At 38.7% G+C, this 25,620-nt stretch overlaps 1 protein-coding gene across 1 annotated transcript; it reads left to right on the top strand.

The window, feature by feature from the left end:
- Nucleotides 1-1,485: 1,485 nt before the first annotated feature.
- On the top strand, nt 1,486-24,657 carry Smp_074870 (hypothetical protein; the record flags this gene model as incomplete). Its single annotated transcript, XM_018799081.1, has 6 exons — nt 1,486-1,590; nt 16,764-16,949; nt 18,457-18,645; nt 20,878-20,988; nt 22,634-22,796; nt 24,408-24,657. 6 exons carry the CDS (start codon nt 1,486-1,488, stop codon nt 24,470-24,472), a joined length of 819 nt encoding a protein of 272 aa, XP_018650905.1. The 3' UTR covers nt 24,473-24,657.
- Nucleotides 24,658-25,620: the final 963 nt, after the last annotated feature.

Raw genomic sequence — 25,620 nt, 5'->3', positions numbered from 1 at the left:
CCTCTAGTACACTCAGATGACACGAGCCTTACAAGTACGATACACAACCACATAATCTGCAGTCACAAAGAAACTTCTGCCTAAAATAACCCGTTCTGAAAGAAAGGTAAGATTTCCTGGACACTTAAATGATTACCTCACTCAAGACACTAAATAACACTTAGTTTCATCTCGATTTTTTGTATTGTTATATACAGAAAGTGAAAACATATACACCTTTTACTCAATAAACTAGACAATTTATTGCTGTTAGTATGCTTATATACATACATATTTTTCCATAAAACATTCGTTGTCCGAAGATAGTTTCTATGCCATTGCATGTTTACGGAACGCATGTGTATGTTGCTTCTTTTTTTTCCCATTTGTGCTCTCACAGACGTAGGAGTGTAATTTGAAATGCACCCACGCATCCTTTTTCTTTTTTTCAGGACGTCTGGGGAAGATTTAGAATGAATATTACGAAGGATCGAAATTTTCATTGTACTTGTTTTCCCATTATTATATTGCACTACATGACCCCTTTTAGTAAGGAAAGACGACCAGATGTTGATGAACATAGTAGGCTATCAGAGAAGTGGCAATTAGTCAAAAACTCGTATTTAAACTTCTGACTGCCCACGCTTTAGGTTCATCACTACTCCACTACTGGGGGAGTGAGCTGTAGCGGTATGTCCCTAGAACCAACAATTCTTTAGGTCCTCGACACTTGATGCTGACCTCATCAGTGCTAACGGATACGTCTAGATGAAGACACTCGGTCACGAAACCACACCAGATAACAAGTAGGTATACCGTGCTACGCATCTCTTAGAGCTGATGGCCAGTTTATAGTCAACGCTTATCAATATATTGATGGCCTTACAAATATATCTTCGAACCTCTTCATTAATGAGTTTCGATTTGATCAGGTTGGAATACTTCGATCATAAAAGTGTTACTGGTGTTGTCTAACGCCGAGCACTTGTGGCATCTTTATGTCTATAGTCGACTTCTCACATTCAGGAACTCCAAACAGTCAGAGTAAACGATATCTGCATTAAATATTGAATGCTTGATAAGCCATTTTTCTCTTTTAACCAAACTAACAGGATTTATGAGGTAAGGCGACTACAGGATACCGGTCAAACTTTGAATTACACTCCGATTAATTGGTTATAAACTTTGTTTCAATATCGGTAATACATCATATCAACTAAAAATAGACCATGATAAAAATAAAGTTAATCATTCCTGTGAACCAAATTTTGAGACTTATTTTAGGTTTTGAACCGCACAGCGCGCATTATTCAACCGGTGCGCTACATCATGGCGAGAACGTATGACCAAGAACTGGCATTTCTGGAAAAGATCACCCCAACTTGTTGGAAAATCAAGAAAGGTTTTGTCCCAAACATGAATGCAAGTCTTTTGTTTCATACGACTGATTTGTCTTGTGCATAGGTTGAAGGTGTTTTTTATGTGAATAACTTTCTCGAAAAGCTTATGTTTGACGAACTACGAAATTTTACCCGTAGTGGAGATTATGGTGGGTTCCTACCAGGTATGAAGCAAATAGGGAATGTTGCAGCGTTGCCTGGAATTGTCCATGTAAGTTGTGAAGCTTTGCATGACTAAGTATACGCTTATTATTAATATTGAAGTCAATATTAATGTATAAAAGTCTCACGTTTATTTTCCGTTTTTTCACACTGTGAATTTCTGTTTGGTGTATCAACTATTTCCTACAAAGCCTCAAACATTCCTGAGACGCACTTATTTGTACCTATGTTATATTTATCAACGGTGTTAGAGAATATTCAATTACTCAGCGAAATTTTTCTCGAATTTAACATGGCTCATAGGTATCGATGAGATAGTTTGAGGGTCTGGATTTCTTTTCTCAGTTTAAACTTTAAATTTAACCTGGCATCAGAGGCTAAAGGAACCCTCAATCTCGGTGATCAGTTTATTTGGCGAATTACCACCCATGTTTCTTAGCTTAGTTCAGAATGTACATATCTTTACCAATATCCAGTTATTCCTAGCATTCATAGATAAGCGCGAATCACAAGATATCCCTCTAAATTTGTAGCTTTATTTAATTTCTTTTTCATCTTCATTAACCCCTTTTTTGCATGCCCCCAAATGCCCTGGTACGGCCGAGAGTGGGGAGAGTCCGCTCTCCCTCTCGAAATGCTCTCACATGGCCACGCGTATATAGCCTCTGCCGGGGAAGTCCTACTTACTGCCTTCTCGTGGCGGGGGTGCTTACGAAATTGAGTGGACGAAAACTGAATGTTCGGCGCTTTAACAGGGTTGGTGGACACAAAAAGTCCATCTAGGGGAGTTGGAAAACCCTGATTCTAAACCAGTGGTGTACATGAGCTCCAGTATCTCGAGGGAAAAATGGCGTGTGAATCAATCGTTGATCACCGGCTATCATGGGACTGCATCTCCTTACGATTCTCCACTGCCTTGTGGATCAGATCTTTAGGTCAAAGGCTCCATGTGTGGGTCCCTAAGAAAACCACCTGCTTCTATTTGGGCACCTGTGCAGCATCACAGCCCTCACACAAATCGAATGAGATTTGTGCGGCGCATATTTATCTGGTGCTTCCTTGTACCAATATTTATGTTTAAGTAAATAAAATAAATTTTCGCATGCTAGAAAACGTATTACTAATTCAATTTAGGAATGAAAAACTTAACTAAATATAACCGAAAAGCAACTTCCAATTAGTCTACTTTAAGAGTAAGTTTACTAGTATGCCTCAGGAAATTACGTATTACCTAACTCTTGGTGGACATCACGACTACGATAAATATACGGAAAATTTAGACTTTCACCTGTTCTATTGTTTTCTCTTAGCGTTCAGTCGGCTTACCTGATGTACATTCTGGATATGGCTTTGCCATCGGTAAGTCACAAACTATTGGACTATATGTACTGCTTTTGATATTAACTTTCATAATAAACGAGGTTTTTTACTTAAGAACTTGATGTTCGACCTCTTTCGGTGGGTATCTTGGGTATATCTTATTAATAAATTCAAGGGCTTACATTCCTACATGTATTTTGAAGGTCTTAGACATCCCACCTAATAATATTTTCCAAGCAAAAGTACCTACTTTCGCTGTTTGACTGAGTTATTTACAAAGGTCTGATAATTAAAGAGTGTTCAGACATCGTGGAATGAGTCGATAGTTATTGCTATCTTAAAAAAAACGGTTCACGTTTTTGATCTAACAACTATCGGAGGATACGTCTACTTCCGATTGCGTCTAAACTGTTGGCTTCCATCATATTCCGTAGATTGTTCAAAGCTCGAGGAAGATTAACTTGCGGGGAACAGGCTGATTTTCGAGGATGTATTGATCATATCTTCACCCTCCGCCAAATGTTAAGATACGGTCATACTTAACACAGGCCTATCCTTTTAAAAAGTAATTATTATGACTTTATATCATTATGCATCTCATAAATTGTTTTTCTGGGGAAGTGTTATTATTCTAGCAGTCTTTTAAGGACTCAGTTTCTGATATTGAGCTAAAACAGTTCCTAACAAATCTAGCTGAGAATTTGGCTCAGTTTGAATTATTGATCGATCACTACTTATGTTAAACTGTTGGGAATCACACAGATATAGTTTACGAAGTAACACAACCATGTATGTCCGTACTAAATCGTATTAGTATTCATACTTGTTGATGTCTCATGATTGTTTTTCAGGTAAAATGTAAATATATCTTCGCACCTGAAAAATTATTTATGTTTTAAGGTAACACTTCGTGAATGTTTTTTTCGGGGCGACGTTGATCTGTGCAGTAAAAGGTGATTTGTTTCATGTTAAGTTGTCAAAGTGACCCCAATGTTCAATGAGATATTAGTATTTGGAAACTTTGTTAAGTATTCAACGAGAGTCACTAACATCAGTTTTCGTAATTCATTTTGCGATTACGTAAAGTTTTATATATTATTTATTTATTTAAACACATATATATTGGTACAAAAGGGCACCAGGTACATATGCGCCACACAAAATAATGAAAGTAGGAAGAGAAGGGATGAAAAGATAAGGCGGACTGAAATGTACAACCAGAAGACTCTTTCAGTTAGGAAAGTTAGAACCATTCTTTATGTAGAAAGTAAAAGAAGGTTGCAGCAGGATCGCCACTGGCTTCTATTCTGAGCCATATCTGATAACGTCTCTAGCCACTGTGTTGCACCATCTCTCGGACCCCAACCAGGGAGTCGTGAAGGACCAACGGAAGCTAGCCCTTTGCAGCTCTCTTTCATGCCACGACACCATGTCATACACTGACCTCCTCTCCGCTTTTTCCAACCAGTCCCAGGGTCGGCAAATAATGCACGACGTGGAAGTCTCTGGGACGACATTCGTAAAACATGTCCAAGCCACCGAAGTCGGTGTTTCAAGATGGTGACACCAATTGAATTATCGTCTCTGCGCCCGAACACACGATGCCGAACCTCTGCATTACTAACATGGTGTTGCCACTGGATGTCAGCAATCCTTCGGAGACAACGATGATCGAACACAGAGAGACGTCTAACATCCTCAACTCGGAGAGGCCAGGTTTCACAAGCATAGAGCAAAACTGCTCTCACCGATGCGTTGTAGATCCGACCTTTTACAGCCAGACTAACATCACGAAGGCGCCAAAGATGGCCCAGATTGGCATAAGCCGCTCTGGCTTTCCTTATACGTGCATCAATCTCATCACTCACGCCACCACCAGCACTTATATAGCTACCTAGATACACGAACTTCTCAACTACTTCAATCTGCTCACCATCCAGGGTGAGTGCAGGATGAGAATCCTGCCAGTCTTGTAGGAGTACTTTGCACTTGGAGGGTGCAAAGCACATGCCGTACCTGCGGACACTGATTGCCAACTGATTAAGTGCTGATTGCATGCCTTGGGCATTATCGCACAGTAAGACAATATCATCCGCATACTCAAGGTCGAGAAATCGTTCTCCAGGCAACATATCCACACCGCCATTACTTACATCCACCAGAGCTGTTTCCAGGATGTCGTCGATGGCAAAGTTGAAGAGGAATGGTGAGATCGGGCAACCCTGCCTAACCCCACTGTTCGAATGGAACAAGGGAGAAAGGTGGTTGTATGCCCTCACTCTGCCTGAGGTGTTCGTATACAGGGCCTTTAAGATGTTAATGAACTTCTCAGGCACACCCTTCTTCAATAGACAATCCCAGAGAACAGTCCTGTCCAACGAATCGAAGGCAGCCCTGATATCAAGAAACACTACGATTGTTGGCCTGCGATAAGTATGACGGTGTTCTAACATTTGGCGGAGGGTGAAGATGTGATCAATGCATCCTCGACCAGAACGAAAACCAGCCTGCTCCTCGCGAGTCAATCGTTCTCGGGTTTTAAACAACCTACGAAGAATGATAGAAGCCAATAGTTTGGACGCAATTGGAAGTAGACTTATCCCCCGATAGTTATTGCAGGAACAACGTGAACCCTTTTTAAAGATAGGGACGACTATTGACTCATTCCAAGATGTTGGAACACTTTCTTGCTCCCAAACCTTTCCAAACAACACAGTCAATTCCTTAGTCAGAAAGTCACCACCATCTTTAAAAAGAGCCGGAGGTAAGTCATCTGGGCCCGGTGATTTGTAACGTTTCAAGAGTTGGAGTTCCTTGCGGACTTCCGCCTCGTTTGGTGGATCAGTCGTCACCGGCCATGGGGGACAGGGCAAGCTGGTTGATGTTGCCGGAGCAGCAGGCCAGTTGAACTGCCCTTCGAAAAATTCCGCCCATCGTCCAAGACGTCGACAGATGTTAGTGATTGGCATCCCATCATCCTCGTAGATTGTTTCACTCACACCAGACTTCTTGCTGCCAGTGGCTCGGATGAGTTGGAAGAGCTTCCGGCAGTTACCAGATGCAGCTGCTGCTTCCATCTCATTAGCACGCTCCGACCACCAGGCTTCTCGGTCCTTACGCAAGCTTTGCCCGATTTCATTACGTAACAGCCTTCGTTTGTGGTCAAACTCACGGTCACCCGGAGTAGACCGACGGGCTTCCATCAATTGTAAGGAGCCAGAAGAAACCCAGTGCTTGTAAGCGGGACGTTTCGCGAAGCCGCAAGCGGCTTTACTCGCCATTTTCATGGCGTCGTGAAGATGCAACCAATGCTCATCTATACTTTTCGGTGGGGTGGTAGCTAGCCTAGAGGCTAGCTCCGCTCGATACTTACTTGCAACAGAAGTTGCAGCCAGTTTACTAATATCAATCCGTTGGTGGTGGACAATCCTTCGGCCACTGAAAAGTAAGGTGAGATTGGCGCAGACCAGAGCATGATCAGACTCCAGATAAGTACTCCAAAAGGAGCGGCAGTCTTGTACACAACCACGCCAGCGGTAGCTGATCGCGATGTGATCAATCTGAGTCCAGGCTTGGGATGCAGAGGGAGGACGCCAGGTGGCACACCGGCGATGACTGTGCCGGAAGTTAGTGCTGGCCAGAAACAGGTTGTGGTCTGTGCACAGTTGCAGCAAACGGTCCCCGTTATCTGTCCTGCGACCAACAAGTCCCCATCGGCCACCTAGACGACTCTCTTCTGTGCCTAGACGCCCGACCTGTGCATTCAAGTCTCCGGCTAGTACTACAATATCTGTCGAACGCGCTTTTTGGAGAACTGTTAACTGATGGTAAAACTCATCCTTGATTGCATCCGGGCTGCAATCTGTCGGGGCATAGGCGGAGATAACGAAAAGACACCGTTTCTCACGCCGATTTCTTCTCACTTTGATGGAACTTTCTAATCTAACAGCACATAACCGACTGGTAATGGAGATCCAATCGATTAGTGCTGCCTCAGCCCTAGCGCTTAGTGCGACACCAACGCCAGCAAGACCAGACGAAGATGCAACAGGGTCCCCGGATAAGCGCACGTGGAACAAGCTTTTCGAGGCGACAGATGGAGAGCGGATTTGTAGTACTTCACTAGAGTCTTGAATACGGGTCTCGGATAGACAACAAACATCAACATTAAGACTTTCTAAAGGCATAGCCAGCCCCATCTGTTATCTGATATGCATTAGTGTGCGAACGTTGAAGGAAGCCAGCTTGAACGGCGTACGTGGTTTCAGAAAGACTGCTTCAGTATTCATAATCGGTGGAAGCATTCACTTTCAACCAGACAGTGACTGGAGATCGTTTAGATAGGACAGAGTTTCCACCATGGGCGAGCTGCTGCATAAGTTGAAAAGTAAGGTTACACAAATTGGGGATAAAAGGGGGTGAGTTAGCGATATGGTAAATAATAATAATAATAATAATAATAATAATAATAATAATGTAAATTGTCTTGCTTCTAATATGAGCAGGAATAGTATCGTCAATAGAGTTCATCATTTCATTCATTTGTGTGTGGGCTGTGATACTGCCCGGGTGCCCAAACCGAAGCAGGTGGTTTTCTTAGGGGACCACACCCCGAGCCTTTGACCTAAAGGTCTGATCCACAAGGCAGTGGAGCATCGTGAGGAGATGCAGTCCCATGGTAGCCGTTGACCAATGACAGGTTCTTCCGCCATTCGTTCCATCAGGATACTGGAGCCCATGTGCACCATTGGTTTGGAATCAGGGTTTCCCAACTCCCCTAGGTGGACCCTCCGTGTCCACCAATCCGGTTATAGCGCCGGACATTCGCTTTTCGTCCTCTCACTTTTGTAAACAACACCCCCGCCACGAGAAGGCAGTGAGTAAGACTTCCCTGGCAGAGGCTATATATTCGCTGGCCATGTGAGAGCATTTCGAGAGGGAGAGTAGACTCTCCCCACTCTCGGCCGTACCAGGGCATTTGGGGGCCTTAACTATAAATGGTCCTTGAATGATAAAATACCATTTTGTCTTTTTAGACTATAATCCGTTTCAGTTAAACAGTAAGTCAGTCAGTCACAACGTAGAACTTCGTACGTACGTACATCAGTTCGAGTTACCATACCACATTAGCACAGAGGTGCAGTTGTCGATTCAAATCCCATAGTGGTAGAAGTAGTAGGAGTATAATCAGAAATCCAAAAGATTAGGGTTTGAAGATGTTATTCAAGGAGTATAATACGGTGAAATAAATTTGGAAAGAGAAAAAGATAGAGACATGAGGAATTCAGAAGATTAGAATTTGGTAGAACACAAACAGTGGATGCACCTTCGCCATTGCAAACGATTTTGAGCCATGTCATTCAAGGTCTCTAACCATTGGTTGCTATCATCTCACGAATCCCAACCAGGTAGTCTACACCTACCAACATGGCTCAGTTCAATTGTCAGTGACTTCATTGATTTGTGCCACGTTTTGGTCTGGCCACCCCTAGCTTTCTTCCAACCTACTCCTACACCATGAAGCATTGCACGTCGGGGCAGTCGGTGGTTGGGCATACGTAACACATGTCCCAGCCATCTCAACTGATGAAGTTTCAGTACTTCATCAATCGATTTGCCATCCTTACCTAGTACTCGTTTCCTAACGACTGCATTACTTACCCGGTGGTCCCAGAATATACGAGCAATGCTTCGAAGACACCTGTGATCAAATACTAGTAGCCTACGAATATCCTCTACTCTTACCGGCCATGTTTCACTGCCATAAAGTAGGACGGAACGAACCGCTGCGCAGTAAACACGTCCTTTGGTTGGTAGACGGATATCTCGCCTACGCCATAAATGACGCAAGTTGGCGAAAGCTAGACGAGCCTTCTGTATCCGTGCTGTGATTTCGTCACACACCAGACCACAAGGGCTGATGAGACTCCCAAGATAAGTGAAGTGGTCAACACGCTCAACTACTTCACTCCCTATCATTAGTTCAGGTGTCGATGCAACCCAATCCTGAAGTAACATTTTGCACTTCGAGGGAGAGAATCGCATTCCGAACATGCCTGCATAGTTGCTTATAGTGGTCAGAAGACTCTGCATTTTGTCAGCGTCCTCACCAAGTAAAACTGTGTCGTCGGCGTATTCTAAGTCAACAAGTGAGCCAGTAATGTTGCATTTAGATATATTTAGGTGAAATCGATTTAAAGTCTTCCTATTTTTAAAGGTAATATGGCTGCATTTGACCTGACCAATCCAAAATCAGTAGTCTCACCCGGTGGTGTTGGATTCGATATCAATTGCGGAGTCCGACTTATACGCACAAATCTGAATTTAAAAGATGTTCTTCCAGTGAAAGAAAAGTTAACTCAGACTTTGTTTGATCATATTCCTGTTGGTGTTGGTTCCAAGGGTATCATACCGATGGATGCTCAAGCTCTGGAAGAAGCTTTAGAAATGGGTATGGATTGGTCTTTGAGACAAGGTAAATTACATTTTATTACAACTTGAAAGTCTTTGGTAGTTTCTTTTGTTTTTCAATCAATAACTATTTAATACAGACAATTCGACAAGTGATATTTTAAAACTTGCTTTGGTGAGGATCTGTAGCTTTTATAAATGTGAGATAATTTTGGATGTTCAATTGCCCTTTAATTTGAAAAGATCAAACTGGTTTATATTTGTTAACTGATCATCATTCCCCTCAATTCCTTTCACACGAGATATATTAGTATGTGTGTATATCTGTGACTTTTATGCTAGGAGTATGACAGATAAAGTGGTCATGTCAGTTCTGTAAAATGTATCTAATTAAACGTACATACAAATGTATGGTATAACATTTCGTCAGAATGGCTTCCATATTCAAAATAGCCTCTAGGAATGAACGTTCTCAGCTGGTAGAAAGCTGTTTTGTTAAAAATAAGTGATGGCTTTTAAATACATCTAGTATTTCAGTTTTAACGATTGCACATTGTTCTTTTGATTTCATTCTTTGTTAGTATGAATAACTGTTGACCACAAATATTGAGTAACAGACGGGAAGTATACTTTTGCCTCAATTCACGTGGTAGAAGTAGCTAGTTATTGCAGATAAAAGGCGAATTTCGTCTCAGTTTCTAATCAGATAGGGATGAGATACCTCACCACTAACTTCGTAGGTCGCTCCTATGGCTTAGTGGTGAAGACCCGCCTAAGTACCTAAATACGTATACTTAGTAAACATTACAATATATTAACCAGTGTCAAGATAGATAATGGCGGTACATGTCACAACTACTTTAGTTTGTGAGGCCTTACAACCTTACCATTCGATTAACCATCTTTCATTTCGTACTAAATTGTAATCATTCCTGTTTAATTTTTCAGTACCATAGTTTTTGCATCTAGAGTTCTGTCACGTTTGTTTAATAATTATGAATAACTTGTTTGTGATTAGAAATCACTCCAGCAACTCTTTTTTTTGTGAACTATTTTTTTGTCTTAATCATTATTTTACACTATATGACAGGTTATCCGTCTGTGATTTCGTGATGTACCCTACAATTTTTGTTCATTTTATGGGTTAACAGGGTGTAGAAAATAGTTTTCCAAATAATGATTCCATAATTTCAAGTTAAAGCATTGGTTAATTCACTTTACTTACCTGTAAAGTGAATAAACAATGTTGAATGCGTTATGAGACCACGACCCGATAACTTCTCATGTTACTATTCACTCTTCAAAAATTTTATACATTAGGGTATGTCTGGGCGGAAGATAAGGAGCATTGTGAAGAGTATGGTCGTATGCTTCAGGCTGATCCTTCTAAAGTTTCTTCACGAGCGAAAAAACGTGGTCTTCCGCAACTTGGGACTCTTGGAGCTGGTAATCATTACGCTGAGATACAAGTTGTAGAAGAAATTTTCGACAAACATGCAGCAACTAAAATGGGCATCAATCATTTAAATCAGGTAGTACTAATGATTCATTGTGGGAGTCGAGGAATGGGTCATCAAGTAGGTTTATACATCCTATGAATATATTTCTTGTGATATTTTTGAACAGTGAACTATTAGTAATCAGTGAAAATATATTCTCGATCACACTATGTTGTTAACGTTTTCTGATAAATTTTCTATCGGACAACTAAAATAACACTTTTGGTCCCCATTTCCTTACCCTCACTTTTATAAATCTATAAGCAGAAAGTTTGTTGACCATTCAAAACGAAGCTTTATTGCAAGACGTCTTGTTTTACGTAGACAATATTCTCTGTGTTTCTATGGTGACCAATAATAATCGTTACGAAGGTTATTGATTGAGATCATGAATCGATCAATGTTAGACCACTATTAAAAACCTAGGAGCACTGGACGGCCGTTTCTTCCCAGTATGGGGCTCCTAAGCAGTGCGCATCCACGATCCCGTGCGCGGAATCTGAACCCAAGACTGTCGGTCTCGTGCGCGAACGCTTAACCTCTAGACCACTGAGCCGGCATTTAACGGTGTTAATGTCTAACTTCAACCGATCCACGAAATTGCGCGGCCACTCTACATTATCTGAGGTAGATAAAGACTTCTGCACTAACAAAAAACTAAGGGGATTATGTGATTACGGCATAATGACTGCTTTCCCGGGTTTATGTTGCGAAAATATTTAATAGCAAATTTATGGACCAATATCTTCCATAGTTTGCGTCAAAAACTTGTTCGTCGTGATCGGATAAATGATTTACAAGAATTAATTAGACCTTATTTTTAGTTGTGGATGATAGAGTTCCATACTTCCTTTCAGATATTGAAACAGTACTTAGGTACTCATGTGCTAGACGTTAAGTCCACAAGAGTTTCTTCCTAATTTATAAAACACCCTTGATTCACTTAATTTTCAAGCCACATATAATGAATATTTACAGATGAGCATTGATTTACATTGTAATTTGTAAATTATGCTTATTCAAACATAAAAGGAATAAACCGTATTTTTCTCATTTATGTAATCAAACTACATTATTCATAAATTGTAATCCACATTTTCACTTGAATAACCATATTGAGATGTTTTGGCTTATTAGTTTTGAGGATACTTTAACCAGTCCCTCAGATGAACTGTTCATATTCATTTGTTATGAAAATTATGGAAAGTCTGGACTCTATCTGATTGTATTAACTGTTTCCTGTAAACTACGCAGACCACATTTATTATATGTACGTAAAGCTAAAATCTTTCAGATGAGAAAATCGAGTAGAATTTTTTATTATTTCTTCCCTGTTAGGGTATGTACAATCTGTTGATAATTAAAAATATTTCATGTACTATATATTAAGGCGGTAACTTTGACAGTAAGCCGTTTTTCCTCAGAGCAACTAGAAGTCTAGATTAGATCTATGCGAATAAAAAAAAGCAGTCATCAAGTTGTTTTTATTTATTTAAAATTTCAGCCCAAGTACACATATGTCTTTCACTTATTTCAGCTTTTAGTAAAGACTAGTTGGATAGTTAATTGAGCTAAAATAATCATATTCTTAATAAGCTAGTTTTAAAGGCAACGTCGGGAAGTTTCCTGGCTTTCACTTTAAACGAATTGTCAACAGTTGCTTCCATCTTCAACCACCCACTGTAATGAAAAATGTGATCATATAATATATGTCGATAGTTTGACATCTTATTGTCAATGTTATTTATGCAGCTACGGAAAAATAGAATATCTAACAACTACGCTTTTTTCAATAGATACTTTTAAGTACCTAACTTATGATTCATAGTCTCATGCAAAGGCAATACTAGTTGTTGGTTTACATCCTGTGCTGTCCATTTTCACTTCGAATAGAAAAATCCAGTATTCAATTTGTGAGATATATAGGTTTGTGAAAAGTAGTATTAATTATGTGGTTTTTACCATAATCTGTATATATTGATTTAGTGGTATGCTTTATATCCTTGTGTGTTTGTATTTCCCGATCGTTGCTGCTACCTTGACGTGGTGGTCGGGCTTGCCTATCGTGATGAAGCAATCGAGCTATGCTGGCTGGAACAATCGTTCCTCGAGGTCCTACCATGCCAGACAGGTCGGTTGAAGAGCGGTGAGACTAAAAGCAGCAAACCCAAGGTCCGAAGGCGAAGTCGTACTGCTGACTGTACAGAGGTGTGACAGCAGTAAGGTGTTTCCTTCAGACAACCAGCATGACAGCGATGTTGCCTTCCCACAAGGAGGGGTGGGGTTAGAAAAGGTCGACCCTAAAAATGCACACCTCGCCTTATCCCACGGATATCCGTCTCCGGCGGTAAGGTTTTTTTGAAGAACGGAGCTAACACAAAAACTACCCACAAAAAGGTCGTGTGTGACCGACCTCAAGCAGTTGTCCCTTAGGCACTGCGGTCACGCTCTCAGGTCATTAAGACCACTTCTAACCCAATTTCCTTTTCAGGTACCTCTAGAAGAATCCTTCCACGGTGTGGGCAACCGGGAAGTGATAACTGCCCTCATACCTCTAACAACACTCAAGACCACTGTATTCATAATCAATCTCCTTCTTCACTTCCTACTATTCCTTCTACCTTGACTTTCAACACTAAACTTCCTGTTCCGGTTTCCTCCTCAAGTGTCACCATGGCCAACGATTCTAGTGCGCGAAACGCTGTCCCAGGTCTACTAAAACCTCGCTCCAAACTACACATTGGAGCCTTCAACGTACGTACTTTAAGTCAAATCGGTCAACAGGCCTCCTTAGCTAAAACTCTAGAATCTCGTACCATTGATGTATGCTGTGTCTCCGAAACACGCATACAGGATCCCAGTGTGGTCATTCACTTGACCTCACCTCGCCAAAATGGACAGCCGACGAAATACACCCTCCGTGTATCTGGCGACCCGTTGGCTAGTTCTCGCGGACTTGCAGGTGTAGGCATAGCACTAAGTACAAGGGCAGAACAGGCACTAATAGAATGGATCCCCGTTAACAGTCGCCTGTGTGCTGTCCGGCTAAATGGCTCCGTAAGAACTCGGAAGGATAGGGACACACGTCGTTGCCTTTTCGTCGTTTCTGCCTACGCTCCCACTGACTGCAGCCATGATGAAGTAAAAGATGACTTTTACAGAAAACTCTCTGAGCTTCTTCAGAAAGCTAAGCGCTCAGACATAGTAGTCGTAGCGGGTGACTTTAATGCCCAGGTAGGCAGCTTAAATCAAACAGAAAGACATTTAGGTGGGTGTTTTAGTATTCCGGCTCAACGAACCGATAATGGTGATCGTCTGTTGCAACTATGCTCAGACAATCGTTTATTTTTAGCAAGCACTAATTTTAAACATAAGGAGAGACATCGTCTAACATGGCGACCACCTGCACCAAACCAACGATGGACTCAAATAGACCATATTGTCATCAGTCATCGTTGGAGAGGCTCAATAGAAGATTGTCGCTCGTATTGGAATACTTGTTTAGACTCTGATCACGCTTTAATACGAGCGCGCATTTGTCTGCGCCTCAATGGACGCAGGAAAATTACACTAAGAAGACCCATTAGGATTGAACTGGAGGACGAGAAAGCCAAATGCGAATTCCAGAAACAACTGAGTTCACATCTAGGCAGTTCTGTAAACGAGACTGACTCAGATGCTACTTGGAAAGACATACGAACAGCTGTGGAAACAGCAGTCACATCTATTAGTCATTTAAACCATAGGGCTCCAAAAAACCAGTGGATTTCCTCTAAGTCTATTTCACTGATGGATTCGCGTAAACTCATCCCATCAGGCTCTGAACACGACGAAGAGCGTAAAGAAATTAGATCTAGGTTAACTAAAAGTCTAAGGAACGATCGTGAGCAGTGGTGGGCAACGAAAGCAAAAGAGATGGAAAAGGCAGCGGCTGTAGGCAACACCAGGCAACTATTCAGACTAATAAAAGAAACCGGAATTAAGAAGTCAAGTGTAAGTGAGACAATCTCCGGAAAAGACGGAACCCTTATCTGCTCTCAACCTAAACGTTTAGAACGATGGGCGGAACACTTTAAGGAGCAGTTTAGCTGGCCTTCAGCTACTGCACAACTACCCACTATTCCCAGAAAACCTGAATGGAACATTGAGGTAGGCCCCCCGACCCTACTTGAAGTTCAAAAGGCTATAAGTAATCTGAAACGAGGAAAAGCAGCTGGTCCTGATGGATTGGCTCCAGAGGTCTTTAAATACGGTGGTCCAATTTTAGCGATTAGGTTGACTAATATTCTGGCTAAAATCTGGGAGACGGATGTAATCCCATCCGACTGGTCACAATCACCGATTGTCCCAATATATAAAAAGGGGTCCAAATCATCCTGCGATAACCATAGAGGGATTAGTCTGACTAACATAGCATCTAAAATACTAGCCTCAATAATTATCGGGCGCCTAACTAAGACTCGTGAACTGCAAACACGAGAAAATCAGGCTGGCTTCAGACCTGGTCGTGGCTGTATCGACCACATATTCACCATTCGTCAAGTTTTAGAGCACAGACACGCTTATCGGCGTCCGACAATGATAGTTTTTCTTGACTTGAAAGCAGCATTTGACTCTGTAGACCGAGAGGTTCTGTGGCAGTGTCTGTCATTGAAAGGTGTACCTGAGAAGTACATAAACCTTGTGAAGGCTCTTTACTCGAACACTATTAGTCGAGTAAGAGCTTATGGCGAACTGTCATATGATTTTACAACCTCAAGTGGTGTCCGTCAAGGTTGTCCACTATCCCCGTTTTTGTTTAACTTCATTATAGACCTGTTGCTGCAAATAACACTCTCTTCGACTGAATCTACAGGAATTGATCTCCTACCAGGGGGACCACTAAGCGACTTAGAATACGCAGATGACATAGTCCTGTTTGGTGAAGACGCTGGCAAAATGCAGAGTCTTCTGTTGGAACTCAGTAATAATGCCAGGATGTTTGGGATGCGTTTCTCCCCATCCAAATGTAAATTGTTACTCCAGGACTGGCCTGCGTCAACACCCGAACTAAGGATAGGGAGTGAAGTAGTCGAACGCGTCGACAACTTCACTTATCTTGGAAGTCTGATCAGCCTTAATGGGTTGGTGTCTGACGAAATCTCTGCACGGATTCAAAAAGCTCGTTTGGCTTTTGCCAACTTACGTCACCTATGGCGTAGACGAGATATCCGTCTATCAATTAAGGGACGAGTATACTGCGCATCAGTTCGTTCTGTTCTACTTTACGGCTGTGAAACATGGCCATTAAGGGTAGAAGATACTCGTAGGTTACTAGTATTTGACCACAGATGCCTTAGAAATATTGCTCGCATCTGCTGGGATAACCGGGTAAGTAATAGTGAGGTTAGACGCAGGGTATTAGGGAACGATGGTAAATCAGTTGATGAGGTGATGAATCTTCATCGACTGAGATGGTTGGGCCATGTGTTACGTATGCCTGAACACCGATTACCACGACGCGCTATGATGACTAGTATTGGGGACGGTTGGAAGAGAGTTAGGGGCGGCCAAACCAAAACATGGCATCAGTGCTTGAAGTCACTAACTTCTAGTCTGAGCCATGTTGGCAGATGCAGACTACCTGGTTGGGGTCCGCGTGACTATCGTAACCAATGGTTGGAGACTCTGTGTGACATGGCTCAGAATCGATCACAATGGCGTAGGTGTATACACTCTTTATCTTCCCTTAAACCTTGAGACTAAAATTGCTTCATATCTCTCTTCCTTCCTATACTATATCCTTATATACAACCTATAATTTATATACTACTACCAACACTAAATTAACTACTATTAATCCGGTGTTGATCTTGTTGTGCTAACGAGGTATGGCAACTTGGACCGATGCATATATGTGCCTGGTCCTACGTTGTAGCTGACTGACTGACTTTATATCCTTACTTTTACTGAGATTGTTACCTAGATTACCTTTTATATTCTCTTAACTTAGGTTGCAACAGATGCTTTGGTCGCCATGGAAAAAGCAATGAAACGTGATAAAATCGAAGTAAATGATCGACAGTTGGCCTGTGCACACATTAATTCTGAAGAAGGTCAAGATTATTTGAAAGCAATGGCAGCGGCTGCCAACTATGCCTGGGTTAATCGATCTTCTATGACATTTCTTGCAAGACAGGTGATCTATGAATATTTACGTTTTTCCGATTATCTTATGCTAATTATTGCTGTCGAGTGTTTGTATAGTTCTTGGGGGTTTTCATAACTTTAACATTTTTGATACGTGTTAACAATACAAAATAAAAACAAGGGAATAACAACTCATTAGCGTCAAATAAATAACAAATGGTAAAGTATCTTCTAAGTTTATTAGCCATCGACAATTTGTTAACTGGTTTAGAAATTGTTCTATGATGGTGAGAATAATCTATTTCCTTGTTGGGTTTGCCAAAAATTTACGAAAACTGACACTGCCTCAATACATAATATTGCTCTTGCTTCAGGTAATATTTAGTAAGAACTTTGGTTTGCCCCACAACATTTACATATATTAAATACTGTGTATGTAAACTTCCTAAATATTAGTAAACATATGGTCGTTTTACACCATTTCAAAACATCAAATTATGTAGGTTGGATATGTTTTATTCATGTCGACTGAATGATAATGTAACATTTATTACTTGGTTCCTTTGCAACTGGCTAAAAGTAGTAGGAAGAAGTTCAGTTTATGATCGAGCGCCGTGGGATGAAAGGCAGCTTTTTTTCCCACATTTTAATTTTCTTGAAAGTTTCATAGACATGAAGTTACCACCGGATGGTTCTAGACACTACAAAATTTAAATTCGAACTAGAGCCAATCGTAATTGTTGTGCATTTTGTTTTTTGTCTAACAAATGAAAATGTAATAGATATTTATTTGACATATTTGATTTGACTGCTTTCTTTCTAAATACTCTCTTCTCTTTATGGTAATGTCATGGTAAGTTCGCGTTAATATATAGATTTAAATAACTTCCTGTGTCTTTGTATGTATAGCTTTTTATGTTGTAAATGAAATGTTTATGGACCTCACATTATGAAAACGCAGTTAATTGAGTTAATCGAATGATTTATTACCATAACTAAATTCTTTTAGGAGATTACTAAAGTAGAACAAAAAACTGTCATTTCTCACTTAAACAAACCCTTCCATCATTACTGGATTTTTATCAAAGTTCCAAACTGATCATCCTTTATCAGCACTGAATGATGCTTGTATGATCTCTTTGATGTTAATATGTAAGTGTCTAGTATTCCGCTAGGCTTTCAAGCATACTTTTGTGCATTGGTTGATCATACTATCCGGCCTCTCAAATAGAGGTAAATAAAGTTCCATTCAAGTCAACGACCTATTATTATAAAGTCGAGTACAGTAACCATTCACGCCAATTTATAATCGTTTTATCCTTACATGTCATTTTTTTGAATGCATAATAAAAAAAGATTTATAATTAAGTAGCATTTCATTCAATTGTTGGTGTAGATTATCTCTACAAGATCAACCTGTTTTTACCATGCTAGTGATACAATATCATATCACATATTCACTTTATGTTATATTATCAGGATGGCTTTATCTGACTTTTGAATTTGCCATTTTCATCAGTCTCACTTAATATAACATGTATTTATTTTTGTTATAGGCTTTTGCGAAAATTTTCCATTCTACACCAGATGATTTAGATATGCAGATTATATATGATGTATCACATAATATCGCTAAGGTAGAAGAACATTGGGTAGATGGCAAAATAAAAACGTTATTAGTTCATCGTAAAGGATCTACTCGAGCATTTCCACCTCATCATCCCTTAATTCCTGTTGATTATCAGGTTAGCATTTGTTTATGTTGAAATCATGTGATTTAACGGCTGATAACTATAATTGTAGTTTTGTTTCGCGAACAGCAGCCAAGAACTAGGAGTGCCTATGGGACTCTTCAGCTCTACAAATCCACGGCTCTGTCGAGGACCTTTGAGTCTTGCAATGATAGCTTAGTGCCAGGGCCACTGATTTGTCATCTATTGGTTCGCATTCTTAACTATAGTTAGGTTGCGATATTAAGCGACCATCATTCACTGCCGTTACCAGTGGAGTTCAATCATATCGATCGTAAGACAAGCGTGTTATCACTTGTACTAAAACATACACAATGACTTAAATTTTTTCCTGTTTATACTTATCATGAGATCGTGATTCTATTCAATTGATTTAAATCACATCCACTTCATACATCCTTTCCCATTTACTCCTTGAATTTAGGGGTCCATATCAAATCCCTGAATGTAACCTAAGGTGCTGTTTATACTTTTATGGCTCGATTCTTATCAACTCGTCGCTTTCTTGAATAAATTCATTTGGTTGTAGGTTCCCTAAAAAACATATACAAAAGGTTTACAATAGTCAATTTTATTCACAATGAAAACCATTTGTGTTCGATGGATACATTGTTCAAGCCCGAGAGTTACTTGCTTGTGCATGAATTTTGTTTTTGAAGCTGTCTTGGGATTTCCGATAGACACAAACTTTTTGTAGTTTACACCTACTAGCATTACTCAAACAAAACAGACAGTGGCTCCATAAACTGATGTCTAATTTCTGCTTGACTAAAACTGCACGTCAAGGTAGTCCCTGGCTGCGCCTACGTAACATGTTGCAACCTCTTCAGTCGATGAAAACTCATAACAATATTAACAGATTTGTCAACTTTACTCACAACCATACGTCTTACCTCACTACTGATCACTCTGTTGTTTGACAAGCAATACTTTTAAGACACCTATGATCAAAAATTTGCACCTTTCTGTCTTCATAGACCGTTTTTGATAGTCAGTCAGTCAGCTACAACGTAGGACCAGGCACATATATGCGTCGGTCCAAGTTGCCATACCTCATTAGTACAACAAGATGAGCACCGAATTCATAGAAGTAGTTAATTTAGTGGTGGTAATATATAAAAGAAAGATTGTATATAAGGATATAGTACAGGAAGAAAGAAAGATATGAAGCAATTTTAATCTCAGGGTTTAGGGGAAGACAAAGAGTGGTCAAATACTAGCAACTTACGAGTATCTTCTACTCTTAATGGCCACGTTTCGCAGCTGTAAAGTGGAACAGCGCAAACTGCTGCGCAGTATACTCGTCCCATAATTTATAGACGGATATCTCGTCTTCGCTATAGGTGACGTAAGTTGGCAAAAGCCAAACGAGCTTTTTGAATCCGTGCAGAGATTTCGTCAGACACCAACCCATTAGGGCTGATTAGACTTCCAAGATAAGTGAAGTTGTCGACGCGTTCGACTACTTCACTCCCTATCCTTAGTTCGGGTGTTGACACAGGCCAGTCCTGGAGTAACAATTTACATTTAGAGGGGAGAAACCTCATGGAAGAATTTTGAGTGAACTACCTTGCGGTATACTCTTCCCTTATTTTACAGGTGGATATATCGGCTAGTAACTCAGTTGATACAAGTTTGGAAAACCAATCAAACCTTCATAATTCTTGCCAAAGAATACCTCAGTGGTAACGTCTGACTGTGCCGTTAGATTCGATAAAAGTATATCACTAAAAAAGTATTGTACCTACTGATGGAAAAATCAAGTAATACGATGATTTTCTCCACTGGCGATTAACTCGACTTGATCGACATTAAAATTAAAAATTCAACTCATATTATTGAATTGCTGAAAAATTCCCGTCATATTATTTGATTGTTCAACAAAATAAAATTTCACGATTATTAAACTTCTTTCTAGTGGTTTGGGTACACAAGTATTCAGCTTCGACGTTGAAGATTTGAATCTGGTCCTGCTTATTTTAGTACGAGTAGTTACATAGTATCTTAAAATCTTACACTTTTATTGTTTATCATACTCTAACTCATATCTGTACGTAGTGGTTAAAACGTTGCGTTTATATTTTCCAGTTTATCGAATAGTTCATTGCATATGAGTGTTTTTTATTTTCCCTTTAATTGAATTCATAATTGGGATTCTTAACCGCTACCTTTGTTTACTACAGTTCGTAAGTTGGATGTTTGATTGATCCAGTTTTTTTTTCACAGCTTACCGGGCAGCCTGTACTTATTGGTGGCACTATGGGTACTTGTAGTTATGTTTTAACTGGTACTGAAAAAGCAATGACTGAAACTTTTGGTTCCACATGTCATGGTGCTGTAAGTAGTAATAATAAGTACTTAACGTTGTGGTAATTTTTGTTTACAAGTCAAAACGACTCGTAAAGAATTTACTTTATGCATAAAATCAATCAAAAATATCAGATTTTTCTTATGAAATATATGTTTTTCACTTATTTTAAATGGATTATACATTTAGTAAGAAATTCGATGTTTCAAATAATCAGTTATTGTCAGTGTTGAGCCTAACATAAACATATACGGTGTCCCAAGGTACCATACCACATTATCACGTTGAGATAAAAACAGTAAGGTGGATAGGGAATGAAATCAAAATAATGTAGTAGAAATGATGAGGAGAAAAGCTAAGCACTGAGAATATGTTCCAAAAAGACAGAGCGTAAAGGTTTGTATAAAGGAATACTGGGATCGATGATCGAGAGATAAAGTATGAATGCTTTGGGGCAATTATAAACTTAATGACTCATCAATCAGTCAGTCACCCCCTAGCAACATAGGATGCTGCACAAGTAGTTATCAGTTCAGTTTATCACACATCAAATCAGTAAAAGAACAGGGAATTGACAGATAAAAAAAAGTACAATAGTAATAATGGTAGTGGAAAATTAAACAAAGGATTGTTTATATAAGAACTCTCGTCTAAATTAGAGCGAATAGTTTCACAGTATTTGAGCGCAGAGTTGATGTAAGACATTAAATAGGAATAATATATATTTGTAAAATCTCAGCGAATGAATTTGTAGTAAATCCAACGTTTCGCCTGGCAATCTGGTCCAAGCTTTTTCAAGGAATTATAATCAAACATCAAAATTATCGAATATAAATAGGTACATGGGTCTCCGGGTTCATTGTACACTGAATAGGTCATCCAATCAACGTTAACAATGTCTAAACTAGGTATGTGTATTAGTGTGTAAGAGATGTGTGATGTGAAATGATAAGCGTTAATATAACATATTGTATAGAGAACGTAAGGATTGTTGTTCAAAAATAACGAATCAAGTTGCCAAATGAAAGGTATGTAGTCATATTGTGCTGCAAAATCTAAAGTAAAAAAAGTAATGCAACATTTCAACTGTAAAAAATTCTGAAGTATGTTACGTTAAATATTTAATCAGAATATAAGAGTATATGGCGAACATCAACCATGGGATGTGTATTTATAAAACCTTTTTATCAACCCGATTAAACCCATACAACATGATCATTAAGCACTGGGAGTGTGACAATTTCCTTGTCGAACCTAAACTCATTATAGCAATTTAAATTGTACCTTGAACCACAGATAGATTTTTCACACAATAGTCTGTTATACTGATTGTCATTTATGTTTACATCAATAGTTCCAAACTCATTCAGTTGTTCTGATGCAAACAGTTAGCCATAATTAATAATTAAAATGTGCAAGTCGTCTAAAACGGTTACTAAATTAAAAATAAATAGTTAAAAAAAGATTTGTCAATTACACCCAAAAGTGTTAATAAAAACAACTACTCATATCGTTAAATATTTCTGTCGTTTAATTACTTGATATTAATTTTCCACTCTTTTAGGCAAAACCTAGACTATCTTTTACCATTTATTTCGTAACTTCTAAAAAACCAAAATAATTTGTGATTGGATTTCAGTTTTTTATTTTCGCCTTGTTTATTCATCCTTTCAGGGTCGTGCATTATCTCGAGCCAAATCGAGACGTAATCTCGACTACACTGACGTTTTAGCACAGTTACAGGAAAAAGGTATATCAATACGGGTCGCTTCACCTAAACTTGTGATGGAAGAAGCTCCAGAGTCATATAAAAATGTAACAGATGTTGTAGATACCTGTGAGTTCTATTATTTGTTACTTTAACTCGGCAACTTTGTGTGTAGAACATGAATTATAGCTCTTAGCTGTTACACATCTTTTAAAATGTATTACGCGCCAATGTTATCACAAAAACCAATCCTATTTAATATTTTCAAAGTGTCATCACATTTATTTTGAAGGCTTCTTAAAACTTGTTCCAAAGGTCGCTTATTTTATACATTACTAATCCATGACCTTTAAAAATTATGTTGTTTTTAGTAACTGTTGTAGAAAATCAACTTTTATTTTAGAAATATACTTTTATCTGATGTATAGAACTGCTAAACGTCCAACTCACCGATGAATATCACAACTAGCTCCTCACTTTTGAGCTTTAATTTTTTTGGATGTAGTTTCAGAAAATCATCTTTTCTAGATTGAGTCAAAACTTATTTTACAGGATGTTGTTTGAATTTGACGCTAGTTTATCCAATATGTTTGATGAAATTCCCATAGATTACTTAAAAGTTAAGTCTTGATAACTATTCGGTATACATTACTTTCACGAACCATAAATTTACTCGTCAACTGATACTAACCCCCTACTACTTAATTAAAATGATTTCTTTTATAGGCTCGTTGTCTGACCCCATTATTATAAAACAGTGATATGTATATATATATATATATATTCATCGGCTAGCGAATTACGGGATAAAACAAGTGAAATACGAAAATGATTGTTGGATAAATAAATTGTATACTTGCGTTAATGCAGACAGTAATAGAAAAGAAACTGATCGGATATGGGAAACGTGCCACCTCAATTTAACAAGACGTGACTTAATATTTATAGTCAGACAGGGAAACCGAGTTTGAAACTTGTGAAGAAGAGAGTAAGTGATAAACACGCTCACATATACGCTCATATAAGAACTATCATGGTTACAAGCGAAAAAGTGACGGGGTCAAATATAAATGTGGATAATATCTCGAATGATTCACGTAGGTGTAAAATATTATTAAATACTACACTTCTTTACGATAGTCAATCGTCGTAATTTAATCATATATTGAGTGTTTTACCCCAAACGCTAACAAGTTATGACTCGTAGATTTCTACGCTTTCAATCAGTAGTATTGTACTAGTCATTGTTTACTTATATTATACAAGCCACTTAGTAATTAACTTCAATTCTATCTACTTTGTCTTGAGTCCCTCTTTTTATGTTGGTGTTAAGGGTACTATCCGTTTGCCTGAATTGATGTTAGTGATGGAGGATTCGGACATGCGACCCATCGCTCAAAGGTCGGGTACCTTGAATATTAGGTCACTAGCGATCAAATCCTAATTTTAGTTTTTACTTCATTAGTCTATAGAAATCACTTAGTCATTGAAATTTCACTGCTGTTTCAAATTCATCAGGACTACTAGTAACTTGTAAATTTAATAAGTCTGTATTATGTCCAAACTCTATGATATTGATATAAGTTTATCATTCCACCTTTATTTAATGTTTCTATTTTCAAATAATTTATTAACTTTTAGAATGTTTACTGTCATTAAAAAAACTATTGGCGGGTTTGTTATTGTATTTTGTAGCATTCACTTGTTTCTCATGTATATATGATTTTCCTCTCTACCTAGGTCAAGCAGCTGGAATAAGTAACAAGGTGCTCAAATTACGTCCGATTGGAGTCATCAAAGGTTAACCCTGTTTTTTTGCACCGGTCGATACTTTCTTCCGCTTCCAACTAAATCCATGCATTCAATGCCTCTGTACACAAAATAAAATTGTTCTGTATACTATTTTTACTTGTTTGAACGGAAAAAAAATGTGATATTTTTAATTGTGTGATATTCACTACCAAATAAAATTATTATTACTATTATTATTAAAGTATGTCTTATGCTTTTCGTTCGAGTATATGTAGTTAGTGATTGTTATTCTCATGCATTTTTGTAGTGTTGTTGTCGTTGTATACTTGGAAATTTTGTATTATTAGATTTCAACGAAGTTTATTCAACTTGTTTTCCATATATATATATATATATATATATATATATATATATATATATATATTCCTACTGTTATGTAAGACTGTCTAGTAAGATTTTTCATCGTTGATAAAGCTTAATGCACGTAATAGATTATATCAATCGGAGTTATATTTTGTTCTTTAGTAAACTCTCGGATGATATGTTAAAGCATGACCATCGTTTATCGAGTAGTAGTATTTATGGTACTAATCAACCTGTTTATGAGGTGAAAACTGTAGCATTATCCCTAGATAATCATATCACTGTGAGATACGTATGAACGTCGTTGAAAAATTATAGATATTGATGATTTTACAAGCCAAATCATTGTGTAGATGAAATGGGTAAAGAATAATTTTCGAATGTAAGGCAGCTTCATTTAAAATACCTGACTTCGGTTCTGTGCTCAGATTCTTTGTGTCTTTTAAATGTGCTTTGTTCCTTTAAGTTTTTCAGGATGGTAGTAATAACGAAAACACCATTCATTGAAATGGAATAGGGACTGAGTGGCAGTTTTCTTCGCTTCCTGTTTGCTTTCGACTTGGATTGTCTTTTGAAAATTCTTTTTATGAGTTGTACCAAGTTACGATTTTGGATGTGGTATTGTCTTTTCGGATTTTGCGGCTACCGCATTAAATTCACATAATCTATTGTACTTATTCGCCTTTTTAGTATGTTAATTAGATGAAGATAAATATAAGGCACTGGATTTGATAGAAATGTGAAATTTGAGGATTTTATACCTTCTGGTGATAACACTAATACTAGCTACGAAGTTTTTTGTCGATTTTTTTGTTTAATTATATGTAGTGACAGTGCA

Source organism: Schistosoma mansoni, chromosome 3 (assembly GCF_000237925.1).
Source record: "Schistosoma mansoni strain Puerto Rico chromosome 3, complete genome".
NCBI lineage: Eukaryota > Metazoa > Platyhelminthes > Trematoda > Strigeidida > Schistosomatidae > Schistosoma > Schistosoma mansoni.
The sequence above is the reverse complement of the archived record's forward strand: the minus strand, read 5'-3'. Positions and strand labels throughout refer to the sequence as shown.